Here is a 17,305-nt window from a genome sequence, read left to right as displayed (position 1 = left end):
CAGCAGGTCTCATTGGTCAATAAGGGCACATAGTTGTAGTTTGGGTGTCATTGCCCCTAGTAACATAAACACACATTTGTAGAGCATCTGGCTCTGCAGGAATTCAATATGTATGCCTTTGTGTTTAACAGTGCTATGACACAACATTGCTGATATAATTGCGTGCTTTGTGCTAATCTGGAAAGTGACTGTCGGAAGGTTTGCCTCTTCATTCAAAGCCTTGACAGTGATACTGTGCCTCCAAGCAACTGCTCAGATTCCACTTGTAGCTACATTTAGAAATAATCTGTATTTAGATGTTTTGGTGGATCATGTTTATAACCTTGAAGACACGAGATACAGAAAGGATCAGAGAGTGACGTGTAATTACAGTATTATTAGGTGTATTGACGCTGCTCAGAAACAGATTTAAATTTCACTTTGAGGCCAAATGTGCGTTATACTAATATATTTTTTTGGATTTATCATATTTGTAATCTTTTTTTTTTTTTTTTTTTTTTAACGTTTATTATAGATGTGCTTTTTGTCTTGATTCTGCAGTCTAACATGTAAATTATTCTTTAGCATCAGAAGAGTTGACGATTGCTGGAATGACCTTCACAACCTTTGACCTTGGTGGGCATGAGCAAGGTATGCATTTCATTCCTACTTATTTATCAGATTGCAACATATTTAACTTGCTTAAAGTGATTGTAAAGTTAAAAGATTATTTTTTTTTTTTTGACTTGATGCATTCTATGCATTAAGATAAAAAGCAGTCTGTGTGCAGCAGACTCCCTCGGCTCCCCTGAGCCCCATCTCACTCAATCGATGTCCACTAGTCTCGGCCATTCGGGACTCTCCCTACTGATTGGATGAGACACAGCAGTGGCGGCGCTATTGACTCCCGCGGCTGTCAATCAAACTCGGCTAATTAGAAGAAGGGGTGGGGCTGAACTGCATCTCCATATCTGAATGCACAGAGCTGCAGCTCGGCTCGGGTGTCCCCATAAAAAGCTCCTTGCTGTGGGGGCACTCAATGGGAGGCAGGGGCCATGAGTGCCGAAGAGGCAACACCTGGGTATGTTTAATGTCACTTGGTACTGAAGCTTAGACAGGGTTGATGTTTTAGGCCTAGTGATTGTGTGTGCAGGCCTAATCGCTGCATCTGGGGAGGAGGCCAAATGCTTCCACATACCCAAAAGCCCATATAAAATATCAGCTCCTCCTCATACCTATAATCGGAAGACACTTTAACTTCTTTTGTTATGTTGTTGTTGATCCTTTTTCAATTAATGTATATTTTTTTTATTTTTTGGTGTTCAGCTCGGCGTGTTTGGAAAAACTATCTACCCGCAATCAATGGAATTGTGTTTCTTGTGGATTGTGTAGACCATTCACGCCTTATGGAGTCCAAAGTGGAGCTTAATGTAAGTAACTAGCTGAAGCAAAGTTGTTCTGTTATGTTCTCACACCCATTATCTATGCTTCAGGACCGTGAATAGTGGTCAAATTCGCTTCCTTCCTGTCTTACTTATCTTACATTAGGTTTTTATTACATACGTGTGTGTGTGTATATGTATACTCTGTGTGTGTGTGTGTATATTATATATATATATAAATATAATATATATATATATATATATATATATATATATATATATATAGTATTTGGATCCACTCCGAATCTTAATAGTTTTTGAAAACTACAATTGGCCTCTGAATTAGGCTTAGCAATAAATATATTTTGTAAAAAGAGCAACTGAATGCAAAACTTTCTTTCTTTCTTTCTTTTTCTTTCTTTCTTTCTTTTTCTTTCTTTCTTTTTCTTTTTTTCTTTTTTTCTTTTTCTTTTTCTTTTTCTTTCTTTTTCTTTTTCTTTCTTTTTCTTTTTCTTTCTTTTTCTTTTTCTTTCTTTTTCTTTTTCTTTCTTTTTCTTTTTCTTTCTTTTTCTTTTTCTTTCTTTTTCTTTCTTTCTTTCTTTTTCTTTCTTTCTTTCTTTTTCTTTCTTTCTTTCTTTTTCTTTCTTTCTTTTTCTTTCTTTCTTTCTTTCCAGAGTGGAGGGGGATTAGAAGGTCTGTCAGTTTTTTTTTCTGTCTGTAGCCCCTTAGGGAGATTCATCCTCTCTATTTTTCCAGTTTTTAGCGTTTTCATTGAAAGTATCTTCCAATGAGGGCACTGGTTCTGATGACCTGGGGGTCCTTGAGGATTTCCCCTAATTTGCTGATATTTCCTTTCACTTCCTGTTAGGCTATGAGACAGGAAGTGACGAGAAATCTACGCAATGGGACAAAGATGGTGAAACAAAATCTGACCGGAGTTACATCCCTCCCTTACTCTAGTCAACACTTTAAAAACTGTTTTGGCTATAGTTCTACTTTTATAGGCATGCTTTCTAAGTAAATAACATTTAAAGGTATTTCATTACCTCATAAAGAGTTCACAATATTCCTGCTGACCATGCCTTTAACCTCCTTCTCCCTCAGAGGGTAAGTGCCATATTTCATTATCCAGGACCAGCATTTACTAATGACTAGTATGCTGGCCCATATTTGACACAATCATGCATATCAGAATGTCTGTTAGAAAGCAGTGTGTACATGTCATTTTTTTTTCACAATGTATATTCTGTGTGAGTGATGGGGGAGGGAAAAGAAAGGAATGCTTCATCCAGCCTGTAGTATACTGATGACATAATTCTTCCATAAAGTAACTCTCAGCCCTAGAATAGTTACATGCCTGCCTTTTAAAATGAAAGATTTTAAATCGGTACTGCCTCTGCATATTGTTATGTTGGAAATATTTCCATACAGATATGTAAGATTGCAACAGTCCTACGGATGATTATAGTGGACTTTTTGGTAAATAAGGACCAGAATGCATTTTGGCACACAAGATATGGTATTTATGTAAGAGAATTGCAGTGATCTTCTTATGTTTTGTTCATTTAAAAAAAAAAACAAAAAAAAAAAACCTGGAAGCATTACCATAAAGAAATAAGAACATGTGTACCTATAGATAACTGATTGCAGTCAGTGTGAAGTCAAACCAGAAATAATTGGTATTTCTACTTTGACATCACAAACCAGGTGACATTATCTAATGGTCCTCAGTTCTGTCACATGATCTCAAAACTGCAGTGTTGGTTCTGTTTCCAATCTCTTCCCCAATCGGCCGGTCCTTTTTCTAACCAGATACCAGAGGGAAAGTTGTAATCGTCCATATGCATGGCTGACTATTGCATCAGTAATCCACAGGGCTTTGTTTACTCTCTTGTGTATTTCATTGCCGCATTATTTTGCTGCAAGCCACTTACCTTCAGAAATAGATCAAACCTGACACTAATACAGTTCATACCTTTTTATGATCAGGACTGTTTTATGCCTTTTGAACTTTGTAAAATTTTAGATATTCTGCCTGTATCTTCTGTTTTAGCTATGAATAAGCACTGTTAAGTGTGAAATGCGTCAGCTCATTTGTCCCACTTTTTGCTGTGGCTTGTGCTTTTGATATTTTATAATAAAGGCTATATTCCGGAGTGTGGCTGTCCAGAACTTTTCCTTGCCTCGTTTGCTAAATGTTTATCCTGCACTTGGTGTTCCAATTCTGAGGAGAGTTCTCTTTTCCATACATCCACCTGGAGCGGTGGTCCCTTCCAATCTTCTGTTTTAGGAAATATATCATTGGTTTTATTCAATAAAAATTATTTTAAGCGGTAGTAAACAAAATAATAGAAATGGCCCCCATGCAGGTTTAAATCATAATGTATTAGTGTGCACTGACAGAAGAGACCTCTATGGTCTCATAGTGCACAAATTACATTTTTTCAACTGTTAAATGTTTTACTCAGATTACATTATATTGACCCCCCCCCCCTTTAAATCTTGCAGGCGCTCATGACAGATGAAACGATATCTAATGTGCCAATCCTAATCCTTGGGAATAAAATTGACAGACCTGAAGCAATCAGTGAAGAGAAGCTGAGAGAAATATTTGGACTTTATGGACAAACCACAGGAAAAGTAAGTTTTCTTTTTCCCTTTTTTTTTACAGATGTATTTTTATATCCATTCTCCATTCATAAGCTTTTCATCATTTACTGTGATAGCTTTTTTTCTTGTTTGCTTTCAAATCGCCATTTTTTCTTAGGTTAGGGAAAACAAATCTTTATCATCTTTCAGAGCCCAGCAGCCTGTCTTCCTAATATGTAATATTCCTTGATTATTATAGCAAATTGCAAGCCTAGTATTACTGTTCAGTGATGAACGGGTGTCTCATGGATACTGATGGGTAATGAGAAGTTTCTAAAACCTTCCAGGAGCTACTTCAAGCATCTGCACAACCCGACTGATGAGCGCAAGTTGTGCCTGCAGCTTATGAGCTTAAAGTGTAAATTCACGTTTACAGAAAATCTGTAAGGTGAACTTACACTAGACACCCAATCCCACCAACCCCCCACGGTCCCGCTTACCTGGAGTACGGCGATCCCCCGCACAGACAGATCATCGTATCGCAGCTGTACTGGTCCAGGGATTTGCAATTCCTGCGGCTTTCCCTCTTCTTCACCTGTTGTGACACGAAGGGCTACTCATTTGGTTGACAGCACTGACCAATTAGAATGCTCCTAAACGTACATCCTGATGAGGTACGTTTTCGAGATTAAGCTGCAGGGGTTTTCTAAGCCCCAGGCCAGTGAAGCGGTGACCCAATGTGCCAGTGCGGTTTATCGCCGTGCTCCTGGTCAGTGTAACTGGGGGGGTGATTTGGGGGGTCCTGTGTGAGTTCACCTTACAGCTTTTTCTGTAAAGGTGAACTTGCCCTTTTAAAGTGGTTGTAAACTCCGTTCATGAAATTTGACCTAGGCACATATATCTGTAATGTTTACTTATCTCTCTCCAAAGCTCTAAGTGTCATGTCTTTCTGCTGCTCCATTCCTCTGTTATCAGCAGAGTCACTTCTGACACATGAGATAGCAGCTGAAAATTTGTGTTGGGGAGGGAGATAAGCAGAGAGCTTGTCTATTCATGGTATGGTTCTGCATGATCCTTTGTTGATCTGCCTATGTGTGTGGAGGGGGGGGAGGTTGCTATTCCTCCAATCGGCTCACACACACAGTGTAAGCCCAGACTCCACACCCACCCCTATGTGCTGCTGAAACAGGAAAAGCTTTTTAACACAATCTGCACTTTCCATACATACATGTAAAACTTGTGTAGGAGGATTTGTTCCATCTCTGTGTATCATATGAGGCTATTCACTTCACTGGGTACACTGGGTATATGAGAATTTTACAACCACTTTAAGGGGACTTAAATGTGGCCCCTAACATCACCAAAGGGCTTCATATGATGTTGAATATATGTAATGCATGTGAGAACTGTCAAACTGCAGACCTAATAGAGGAAATGAGAGTCAGAGTGTGGACATGCTACATTTCTGGCTGGGGATATGCCACAGAAGGCAATACAGAACTGGGAACATGTTACATGAGGCTAGAAGAGGTTAGTGCTTTTACCCCAATCAATGCCCAACGGTCTGGAGTACTTTCTCTGCCTAGAGAAACTTTACTTGGCAGAAGCCCTGTATCAGCTAATTAAATTAGAGAATCGGACTATGTATGGGCACCCTAAGTGTTGGCGAATCACGTGAGTGACATCACTGTGAGACCTACTTGGCAAGACTCCAGAAATACAACAGGTATGGTGATGGGCAGAATAAGCCCTTGTACACATGGTTGGACTTTCTGACCACCAAATCCGTTGGATTTTGTCCGAAACTGTTGCATACACACGGTCGGACAAAGTTGTCGGAAAATCCGATTGTACATAACGTGATGACGTTATTTCGTTAGGACGGGACTACGTTCAGGCTAGTAGCCAATAGCTTTGGTCTAGGAATTTGATCTGAGCATGCGTGGCACTTTGTCCGTCGGAGTAGGCTACACATGATCGGAGTATGTCCGATCGGAGCATTTTGTCAGAAAATGTTACCGGCAAGTTGGAAAAGTTGGTCCGACGGAAACAGTCCGATGGAGACCACACACAGTCGGAATATCCGACAAAACGGTCCGATAGGACACATTCCGTCTGAGTCTTTGACCGTGTGTACAAGGGCTAAGAGAAGATGGTCACAATGCCATAAAATTTGCATTCTTTTACAGTTTGTGGTGTGCCAATGCTAAAAACATTCTCTCCTTTCATCTGCAGGGAAATGTGCCACTGAAGGATCTTAATGCTCGCCCCATGGAAGTGTTCATGTGCAGCGTGCTCAAGAGGCAAGGCTATGGCGAGGGCTTCCGTTGGCTCTCTCAGTACATTGACTGAATTTTTTTTTTTTCTTCTCTCCAACTCCTCCCTTTGGATTGACAAGGCAACAAAAAATAAAAACCGATTCTACAGAGTTCAACTCCTCCGGACTTGATCCAGGCGGACTTCTCTCTGTGTGGGGCAGGCCCACATAGGCAGTGATTAACATGTTCAACAACCAGGAGTCTTGTGGGACACTGCCCCCCCATCAAAAGTTAATATCCATGAAAACAGTTCTATTTTTTAAGAAAATGTTAACAGTGTCCCCTTATCCTTTTATTTCATTTTTTTTTTTTTTTTTATCAGTTTGTTTTGTCCGGAGTTTATATTAGGATTTTTTTTTTATCTATTTAATGGTATTTACATATATCACTAAATACTGATCCACGTATCATTACATTAGAAGTCCATAATAAACATAGTTTTGGGCTGGCCTGCTCTGTAACAGTGATTTTTGCTGTGCAAGCATGCCTAACATGTATATGGAGGGTGATTTTTTTTTGCCACATCGGGGTATAGCATTTTATGCTCATTGCTTTTCACTTGTCTGAAGTGAAACTAGCTATTTGAAGCAAAGGTTGATGTGTTTTGCCCAGTTGAGCAGTTCATGTATTTTCAACATCTCTTGTCCCTAGTTATTTGCTGGCATGTATGCTCAATCTTGTCCTTAAACTGCCAAAGTCATATGGCCAACTTGGCAGTTAAAGGGTTAAGTGTTCCTGCCTTAATTACATAGAAATAACATTGCACAGAGCATTGATGTGCAGTAACCCATTGCAAACCGGCATATAGCTGCTTTTTAGCAGGTGCTAGTTAGAGCAGGTGGTTACTGCATGACTGTCCTCTGCAAAATTTTATGAATCGATGCCCAATCACTGCAGTGGTGAAGCTGACCGTGGAAGAGAGTTTTCGGCGTGTACTCCTTTTTAGGATCAGGGTGTATGGACAGTGATGAGTGCATTAAAATATTTAGAAAAGATCTACTCAATTTATTTCATATTTCCCAAATCTTTTAGTTGCTTTTTAAAAACCACTGGATTGTCCAGTCCCAGTTTGCAACTATCTAGAATTTGCAATAAAGTAAACACTCATATGTAAATGTTTTGTGGAGTGATTTTTGGTACCTTGTTCTGGGAGACCTAAATAGACAATGCCATTTTGAAGATTCAGAGCACAGTGACTGTATTTGCACATTGTCACCCTCCCAGGCATACGCACTTACCCAGTATAAAAAAAAAAATACACTCTATTAATTGGGACCATTATAGATATACTTGTGTATAAAAATTATGTAAACCGCTTTATTGATGCAAACCCATAATAGTTCGTTTAAAATACAGTGGGGCTACATCTAACATGTATAGATTACATAGTGTTGATTACAGACATCAACCTTGACCATGAGTAGGTAAATGCTAGGCATCAAACGCGTTTCAAGACAGGGCTGTATAATTATTCTTCATGGATGCCCATAAGTAGGTTCAAGGATGTTCCAACTACAGCCATGGCAAAAATTTGAGAAGAATACAAATATACATTTTCACAAAGTCTGATGCCTGAGTTTATATGATGGCAATTTGCATGTTACTCAAGAACGTTATGAGTGATCAGATTATTTGCAATTAATTGCAAAGCCATGAAAATGAACTTAATCCCATAAAAAACATTTCCACTGCATTTGTGAAGAAGGCTTCAGGGCACCCAAGCAAGTCCAGCAAGCGTTAGGACTGTCTACTACAGTTGATTCCGCTGCAGATTCAGGGCACCACCAGTGCAGAGCTTGCTCAGAAACGGCAGCTGGTAGGTGTGAGAGCATCTGCATGCACAGTGAGGCAAAGACTTTTGGAGGATGGCCTGGTGTCGAGGAGGACAGCATAAGAAGCCACTTCTCTCCAGGAAAAACATCAGAGACAGACTGATATTCTGCAAAAGATACAGAGATTGGACTACGGAGGACTGGGGTAAAGTAATTTTCTCTGATTAATCCCCTTTCTGATTGTTTGGGACATCTGGAAAAAACCTTGCCTGGAGAAGAAAAGACAAGCACTACCACCAGCCTTGTGTCATGCCAACAGTAAAGCATCCTGAGACCATTCATGTGTGGGCTCGCTCACAATTTTGCCTAAGAACACAGCCATGCATAAAGAATGGTACAAAAACATCCTCCGAGAGCAACTTCTCCCAACCATCCAAGAACGGTTTTGGTGACGAACAATGCCTTTTCCAGCATGATGGAGCACCTTGTCATAAGGCAAACGTGATAACTTAGTGACTTGGGGAACAAAACATCAAAATTTTGGGCCCATGGCCAGGAAACTCCCCATATCTTGAGCCCATTGAGAGCTTGTGGTCAATCCTCAAGAGGTGGTTGAACAAACCCCCCCCCCCCCACAAATTCTGAAAATTTCCATGCATTGATTATACAAGAATGGTCTGCCATTAGTCAGGATGTGACCCAGAAGTTGATTGCCAGCATGCCAAGGTGAATTGCAGATGTCTTGAAAAGGACCAACGCTTGAAAATATTGACCCTGTCCATAAACTTAATGTCATTTTTAATAAAAGCCTTTGACACTTAATATATACTTCAGCATACCATAGTAACCTCTGACAAAAAGATCTAAAAACACTGAAGCAACAGACTTTGTGAAAATGTATTTGTGTCGTTCTTAACTTTTAGCCATGGCTGTATGTTTGAGCTTTCAAACATGCATAGCTGTTAAAATAAAAATGAAGGGCTGTGCTACACCGGGCGAGCTTCTATTTGCCATTCTGGACAGAACGTTGGTCCATTTAGTCCTGTCACCTGCAGTTTTAATTGGTGACAGTACCATACGTATTTGGAAGTTTCAGACACTCTCTGGTCTGTTAATCTTTTCTGGGAAGCTTAGTCAGTATTTGGGATAAAAGCAACCTGCACCATCGTATAGCAGCCTCAGCAGCTATTTACGGGTCTGGGCCTGACTTTGATGCTCCCGTTTGGGAATCCACAAGAGCAACCGCATATATCTACCCTTCATTTTAATTTTAGAGGCTATGCATGTTTGAAAACTCAAACCTAGTTGGAAGTAGCCCTCAAATTTTTTTTAACTCTCATTTTGCTAGTGGAAAACGAGGGCTGGTAAGGAACTGGGCTGCCTGGGAGTGGAGGGGGAGCTGCGTCTATCGGGAGCCGTTCTTCCATCGATCACCCCTGAGGAAGAGAGCATGTTGGAAGTGGAGAGCCGCTGGATCACAGAGCGTGGATTGCCCGCTGTTGCAGCTTACATTACAATTGGCTCGGCTCTGCTCGTCGTCACACACAGCCACACCGCCTCCTTCTCCTGACCCAGTGCCTGCGATAGACAGAATGGCAGTCCAATGCTGGGATGCATTCTGTCTGTCACAGGCGTGGGGTCAGGAGGAGGCGGGGCTGTGTATGACAGTGAGCAGAGTGGAGGCAATTGTAATGTAAGCTGTTCCGGTGTGCTATCCTGCTCTGTGATCCTGCGGCTCTCCTCTTCCTCCGGTCATGATCTGGCTGCCCTATCTCTTCCTCTGCCCAGGCGAGGTTGCAATGGTGGGCACTGGTAAGTTATTAATTAATTATTTTTGTAACTTAATTCTGCATAAAACATTTAAGTATAATTTCATGAGAATTTTTGAGGGTGTGTTTAGGGGTAGGGGTTGGGTGGGGCAACTGTTCGCGAGTAACCTTTCAGGGCTCCTTCACACAGATGTGTCAGTGTACGGAGCCCACTCTGCTCCGTCGATCCCCGCTGAGCAGGAAGATGACAGGTCTGTCTCTGAACACTGTGTAGGGACGGACTTGTCAGAGCGCCGCTCTCCCCTATGGGGAATCGGATGAGGACGGACCATAGCGTCCATCCTCAGACGTATGGAAAGTAGGTTTTTCCTCCGTCACACTTTTTTGGATCGAATAGGAGCGGGACTGATGTCAGTGGACATGCCACTGCTGATATCCTACGCTCCATAGAGGTCTATGGAGCGTCCATTCGGGTCCACCTAAAAAACTGACCGGCAGATATGAATGGACAGTCCGTGTGAAAGAGGCCTAATGCCCTGTACACGGTCGGAAATTCAGATGGAAAAAGTCTGATCGGATTATGTTGAATATCTGATCGTGTGTGGGCTCTATCTGACTTTTTCTGCCGGATTTTCCGACGCACAAAGTTTGAGAGCAGGATCTAAAATTTTCCGACAACAAAATCGGATTGCATAAATTCCGATCGTGTGTAGACAATTCCGTCAAAGTGCCACGCATGCTCAGAATAAACTAAGACTAAAGCTATTGGCTACTGGCCCGTTGATAGTCCCGACGTACGTGTTGTATGCCACCTTGTTCAGAACGATCGTATTTTCCGACAACTTTGTGCGACTGTGTGTATGCAACACAAGTTTCGGACAAAATGTGGATTTTGTGGTCAGAATGTCCCACCGTGTGTACAGGGCATAAGTCCTGGTTAGTAGCTCAGGAGCCCTGTCAAAATGCATTGGATGCCTAGCATTTACCTATTCATGGTCAAGGTTGATGTTTGTAATCACCACTATGTAATCTACACATGATGTAGCCCCACTGTATTTTAATTACTGTAACTCTTATGTGTTTATCAATAAAGCTATTTCCATCATTTTTATATACACACACACGCATGTGCCTATAATAGTCCCAATTAATAGAGGGTATTTTTTGGTATTCATGTTAAGGGATGATGGCACCATTCTAGCACCCTACCATAATCTATATTCACGTATTCAGCATTTGCTTCAGCTGTGGCTGCATATCATTTGGTTACGGTTGGACCTGCTGATGGTGACACCGGGTAAACATGCCCGCATTATATGCATCGACACATCTAATTCAACTGACAGTATCTGGACGTGAGCGTTCATAATGACATTACCAGACTTCTTTTAATGAAAGCTGCAGATTCAAAAGGACTGAAAATTTATATATTTGAAATTACATTAACATGGTAAAGGTTGTATGAGATTATATTGATTTGAGTTTTGATCTAATTTTCATATCATTTGATCATATTTTTTAACCTGTCAAATAAAAATATGAACATTTTAAATATAGCACACATTTTGGACAAATCGGTACAATTGCTCCCTACAAAGATATTCCAGCTTTGACCCTTTAAATTATGACTTTATAGTTACACCCTGTCCCAATTTTGCAAATTGGCAGTCTGTTATGTACAGCTAGTGTTGCTCAACTGGATTTAGGGTGTCTCATTTTCTCCTGCCTACAAAGGCAGCTTGACACAGAGGTTAAGTGTTTTTAAAATAGCTGCATGCAAAGGCCTCATTGGTGTGTTTGATGGTAGGTCATGCTTTAATACATTCATTTTTTTCTGTGCCAATCCTATTGATGCCAAATGGGAGCAAAATGTAATGTCAGGCATTTGAAGTTTCTGGAGTATCTCTAGAATACCCCAGAAGCAGTGAATCCCAGGGTTCTGTTTTATGCACATTCTCACTTAACCACTTCAGCCCCGGAAGAATTTACCCCCTTCCTGACCAGACCCCTTTTTTGCGATTTGGCACTACATCGCTTTAACTGACAATTGCACGGTCGTGCGATGTGGCTCCCAAACAAAATTGATGTCTTTTTTTTTTTTTTTTTTTCTCCACAAATAGAGCTTTCTTTTGGTGGTATTTGATCACCCCTGTGGTTTTTATTTTTTGCGCTATAAACAAAAAAGAGCGACAATTTTGAAAGACGCATTATCTTTTACATTTTGCTGTAATAAATATTCCCAAAAAATATATATAAAAAAAAAAGTTTCCCTCAGTTTAGGCCAATACGTATTCTTCTACATATTTTTGGGGAAAAAAAATTGCAATAAGCTGATTTGATTGGTTTGCGCAAAAGTTATAGCGTTTACAAAATAGGGGATAATTTTATGGCATTATTATTAATAATTTTCTTTTACTAGCAATGGCGATAAGAGATGATTTTTTTTTTTTTTTCCTTCGTGACTGCGGACAAATTGGACATTTTGACAAATTTTTTGGGACCATTGTCATTTATACAGCAATCAGTGCTATACAAATGCAGAGTCCTGTGTAAATGTCACTGGCAGTGAAGGGGTTAACCACTAGGGGGCAGTGTAGGGGTTAAGTATGTCCTGGGGAGTGATTCTAACTGTGGGGGGGGGGGGGCGTGACTACATGTGACACGTCACTGATCTCTGCTCCTGATCACAGGGAGCAGAGATCAGTGACACTGTCGCTAGGCAGAACGGGGAGATGCTGGTTTACATTAGCATCTCCCCGTTCTTCCTCTTGATGAGACGATCGCGGGTATCCCTGTGGTGATTGAGTCCGTGGGACCCGCAACCTGACTCACTGAGCTTTCCGTGGGTGCGCAAGCGCCTGCTGGCTGCCTTTTTAAAGTGCAACGTACAGATACATTGGTTTGCCTGTATGAGCCCTTCTGCCGACGTATATCGGCGTGAGTCTAGCCGAAGTACACTCGGCTTTGTGTACCCTGGCTCCGCTCAGTCAGTGGAGATTGCCGCCAATTTTAAATCGGGGCAATACTGCAAAGAGACTAGCAATGCTGCAAAGGCACTGGGTAATGGACAAGCCTGCATTGATGGGAATTTAAATGTAAGTTTCCTTTTTGTTTTTTTTTCTCTATAAAATTACCTGCTAAACTTGGAGTGCGTGTTTTACGCCGATAAACACGGTATCTGTTTGATACATTAAAATATAAAAACTGTTGATCTTTTTGGAAACTCGGAGCTGCCTTTTTGTCACTGTGTTAGCTCGGAGACTATTTAGGACTGCAGAATAAATAGCCATTATGTTATAGAAATGTGAAAGAGGGAGTGGTTGAGTAGATTAGCAAAAGACACTGGACAGGGCAGACACCTTGTTGTCCAAAAAAAAAAAAATTGCTCTGTTGTGTTAACCCAACCTGAGTGGACCTCTGGCAGATCAACAGGTATGTTTTATTTTTTGTCTCTGCAATGTCCTTAAAGTGATAAACAGAGAAGTCTTAGTTGCCATTATTCCTACAGCTAATGCATATCGATCGTGGCACTCTTTTTTTTATTTTTTTTTTTTTTTTTTTTTAAATCCTCTCTGTACCTTATTTTAGTAGGATGGTTTAGTGGTCATGTGATCTTTCCCCGTTCTTCGGTGTCCTGGAAAGACCTTTAGGAGGTGCTGCTGTTACTCTGACACTCCTATATATCAGCAGATGACGTCTTCACTATGAATCTGTGTCTGCACATTGCTGATTGGTGCTGGGCCAGACACGTGACTTAAAAAATTGAAGCAGACCTTCAAATTAACAGAAAATAAAATGTTTTATCGCTTGCTATATTGTTATAGGAGAGCATTTTTTTTTTATTTAATTTTTTTGTGCAGTAACCTTGGTGTAGACTGGGTCAAAGATGGGGCATGGAGGAGGGAGAGAACAAGGACTGTCATTTAGCAATGTATATACACCCCACATGTCACTCTATGATCACGTGGGCTGCTCAGAAGCTAAAGAGAAGGAAATGGAACAGATTTGATTAGAATTGAGAATGAAGCTTGTACAAAAGATGGGGCAAAGGGTAAGCTGTACAATCTCAGACTGCTTCGGGGACACAGAAGGCGGCAGCTAAAGGCAGAGTCAACCAGGTATTCTCCACTCTACAGAAAACAATCTCTAGTGGATGAGGGACTATGCACAGTATGATTTATAGCATGTTATGACAGTTTTTCATACTCTGGGTTTAATGGCACTTTAAAGTGACATGAACTCCCATACATGAATTTTCCCTATAGGTAAGCATACAATAAGGCTTACCGATAGGTACTGTAAATATCTCCTAAACGTGCACCAGTTAGGAGATATTTACTGTACATGCAGCTAGTAACATCACTGGAGCATGCGCTCTGAAGGAATGGCCACCTGAGTCCTTTGCCGTAAATGGTGGCTCCTGCGCATATTTGTGGGTGTGATGTAATTGTGCCTCTGGCCACTCGCACAGCTGGAGTCCGAACCCGGAAAGGAAGACTGAAAGGGCTTCCCATCTTCTCACCAGAGGGCTTTTGTTCTAAGGGAAGTTTTAGTATGCGATACATACTAGCGCATTATAACTTTGCCGTGCAGGTTTACAAAAAAAAAAAAAACACCAGTGGTTTACTACCACTTTAAAACAGAGAACAGAAAAATTGGTGTATCCTTTCCTTATGGCAGGTGAGGCTACTGATCACAGCTATAGATTAACTGGGAGGGTGTGTCCAGGCTGTGGGGTGCCAGGTCCCTGCAGGTAAACTTGGGCTACAGTTTAGCATCATTGTTTATTCTTTGTTCCCTCAGCCCCCACCAGTATGAAGTACACTCTACCCTCCTTACCATCCTTCTCTCCTCCAATGGAGGCAGTTTATTCCCGGCCGCCCATAGAGCCTATTTGTGGTCCCTTTGCAGAAACTGAGTCTACCTGGGCCTGTCATCTGGTTCCTCTGCTCTGATCAGTGGGCAGATCCCCTTCTGATCACAGCAGAGTCCGCCCCTTGTGAAGGTAAACAGGGCTTTTTTTTTTTTTTTTTTTTAAACAATTTGCGGACTGCCCACCATACAGGATGGCCGCTCTGTGCAGTGATCTGACACTCCTGGGTCTGAGGTGTACACGCACCACTGGTGACCCACTCACCCTGTGATCGCACACAGCGGGAGCCCAGAAGTGGGGAATGTGGACTCAATGTCTGTCGCAGCCACTGCTTAGACCAGGGATCTCCAAAATACAGCCCTCCAGCTGTGGTGGAACTACACGTCCCAAGAGGCATTGTAAAACTGACATGTACGGACGTGACTAGGCATGATAGGAATTGTAATTTCTGAACAACTAGAGGGCCATAGTTTGGAGACCCCTGGCTTAGACAGTATATGGGCAAAATGGCAGATTGCTATTCTGTCAGAAGGGGAGGTATTGATCCTGTGTTCCTGAAAAGCAAAAACATGGATCAGTGCCTTGCCCTAATCAAAGCACCTCCACCACAGTGAGTAAGCACCACCTAGGCACACAGTTAACCCTTTGATCACCCCTGATGTTAACTCTTTACCAGCTAGCATCAGTACAGTGACGTGCATATTTTTTTTTTTTAGCACTGTATTAGTGTCACCGGTGCCCAAAAAGTGTCAGGTGTCCGATTTGTCTGCTGCAATATCGCAGTCCCGCTATAAGTCGCAGATCATCACCATTACTAGTGAAATACTTTTTTTTTTTAAATCATAGTTTGTACACGCTATAACTTTTGCGCTTTATTGGGATTTTTTTTATTGATTTTTTTTTTTTTTTAACAAAAAGATGTAGCAGAATACATATTGGGTTAAATTGATGAAGACATTTTTATTGGATGCGTTTTATAGCAGAAAGTAAAATATATAATATATATATATTTTTTTTTTTTCGAAATTGTCTTTTTTTTTTTTTTTTTGTTAACCATAGAGGTTTTCAAATAGCGCCAAAAGAAAGCTCTATTTGTGGGGGAAAAGGGACATACATTTTATCTGGGTGCAGCGCCACACAACGGCGCAAGTGTCAGTTAAAGTAACGCAATGCCCTATCGCAAAAAATGGCCTGGTCAGGAAGGGGGGGGGGGGGTAAATCTTCCAGAAGTCAAGTAGTTAATGTTTTTTCCTTTTATAATAGTAAAAAAAAAAAAAAAAAAGCCTTGTAATTTGTGGCATTTTTGAAGATACTTAACTAACTTTAAATTTTCAAGTAATCCATCCACAATAAATAAAGAGTTAAATGGTATATTTGCAACTTTTAATGGCCATAAATACTAAAATGCTAATTATTGGGGTAGTATGTATATAAACAATTAACACATACCAAATGCTTGTATTAGGCACCAGACATTGGCATCCAATATAACTAAAATAGATTTTTGCAGTGACCATGCTGCATCCCAAGGTTTATTTTAGTAATTTTTTTTTGTTTTGTTTTTCATTGTCATAGTGTACTAAGCTTAATAGAAGTGTTGCTATATTTTTATCAGCTTTAAAGCCAACTGTAGATTTATGTTCCCTCTTATGAGTCATTTATGACTAATGTATGTTTACCAAAGGGATTTATAGCTGGAGTACAGGACACGGAGCCCTGTAGTGTTTGAAGAATGTTTCCTTTGCCAAAATGAAAAATCACTTTAAATTTTGGCAGCCAAATTGGGATAATGCCTACTTTTATATTTGTTTTATCTCCATTCACATAGTAGAACTTCAAAAATATTTAACAAATATTTTTTTTTACTTGGTTGAAAATTCTAACTAATGTTCCCCTTCTATGTAATTTTAACCACTTGACCCCTTCATGATCAGGCCATTTTTTACTCTTTTTTTTTTTTTTTTTTTTTTTTACTTTCTACTATAAAACATATTCAATAAAAAAATTAAAAGATCTAATTTCTTCATAAAGTTAGGCCAGTGTATATTCTGTTACATTTTTTGTTAAAAAAAAAAAAAAAAAAAAAACCTTGATAACTTTGCATGCCTTCCCTTCTGTAATAACGCTCTGCCTCGCTGATTGATCATCGGCGGATCCTTGCGCACCGCCTACCCAGAAGAGCCAGGTAAAGTATATATACTTGATCCAGCGCACAGATGCCACACTGTAGCAGTAAAACTGCTGTGAGGCAGCCCTGAAGTAGTTAAAGAGGAGGCTGCGGCATTAAAGATATCATACTTTAACCCTGGCTCTGCTGTGCTGGCAGATCTCCGTTATCCCTTGTAATCTACACTAAGCAAAATTATAAACGCAACACGTGTGTTTGCCCCTATTTATCATGAGCTAAACGCAAAGATCTACAACTTTTTCTATGTAAACAAAAGTCCTATTTCTCTCAAATATTGTTCATAAATCTGTGTTAGTGAGCACTTCTCCTTTGCTGAGATAATACATCCACCTCACAGGTGTAGCATTTCAAGATGCTGATTAGACAGCAATATATAGCTGGTTGCTAAGGAGAGGGCCGGGAAGCCAGCCGCTGCATCCTTAGCAACCGATGAGT

The 17,305-nt window shown here is 40.6% G+C and overlaps 1 protein-coding gene across 3 annotated transcripts in view; it reads left to right on the top strand.

Annotated features, from left to right (window-relative positions):
* Positions 1 to 7,383, top strand: part of SAR1A (secretion associated Ras related GTPase 1A) — a 41,181-nt gene extending 33,798 nt beyond the window's left edge. For all 3 annotated transcript variants that reach the window (XM_077454423.1, XM_077454424.1, XM_077454425.1), the window contains exons 4-7: positions 565 to 630; positions 1,306 to 1,409; positions 3,870 to 4,001; positions 6,186 to 7,383. In XM_077454423.1, the coding sequence (XP_077310549.1) occupies positions 565 to 630; positions 1,306 to 1,409; positions 3,870 to 4,001; positions 6,186 to 6,302 (419 nt within the window). In that variant the 3' untranslated portion in view covers positions 6,303 to 7,383. The remainder of the gene's footprint in view (positions 1 to 564; positions 631 to 1,305; positions 1,410 to 3,869; positions 4,002 to 6,185) is intronic.
* The last annotated feature ends 9,922 nt before the right edge of the window (positions 7,384 to 17,305 follow it).

The sequence above is a fragment of the Lithobates pipiens genome, unplaced genomic scaffold (assembly GCF_037356315.1).
Source record: "Lithobates pipiens isolate NorthernLeopardFrog02 unplaced genomic scaffold, aLitPip1_a1.2 Scaffold_25, whole genome shotgun sequence".
NCBI classification, from domain to species: Eukaryota; Metazoa; Chordata; class Amphibia; order Anura; family Ranidae; genus Lithobates; species Lithobates pipiens.
This window is presented reverse-complemented; position numbering and strand designations above follow the sequence as displayed.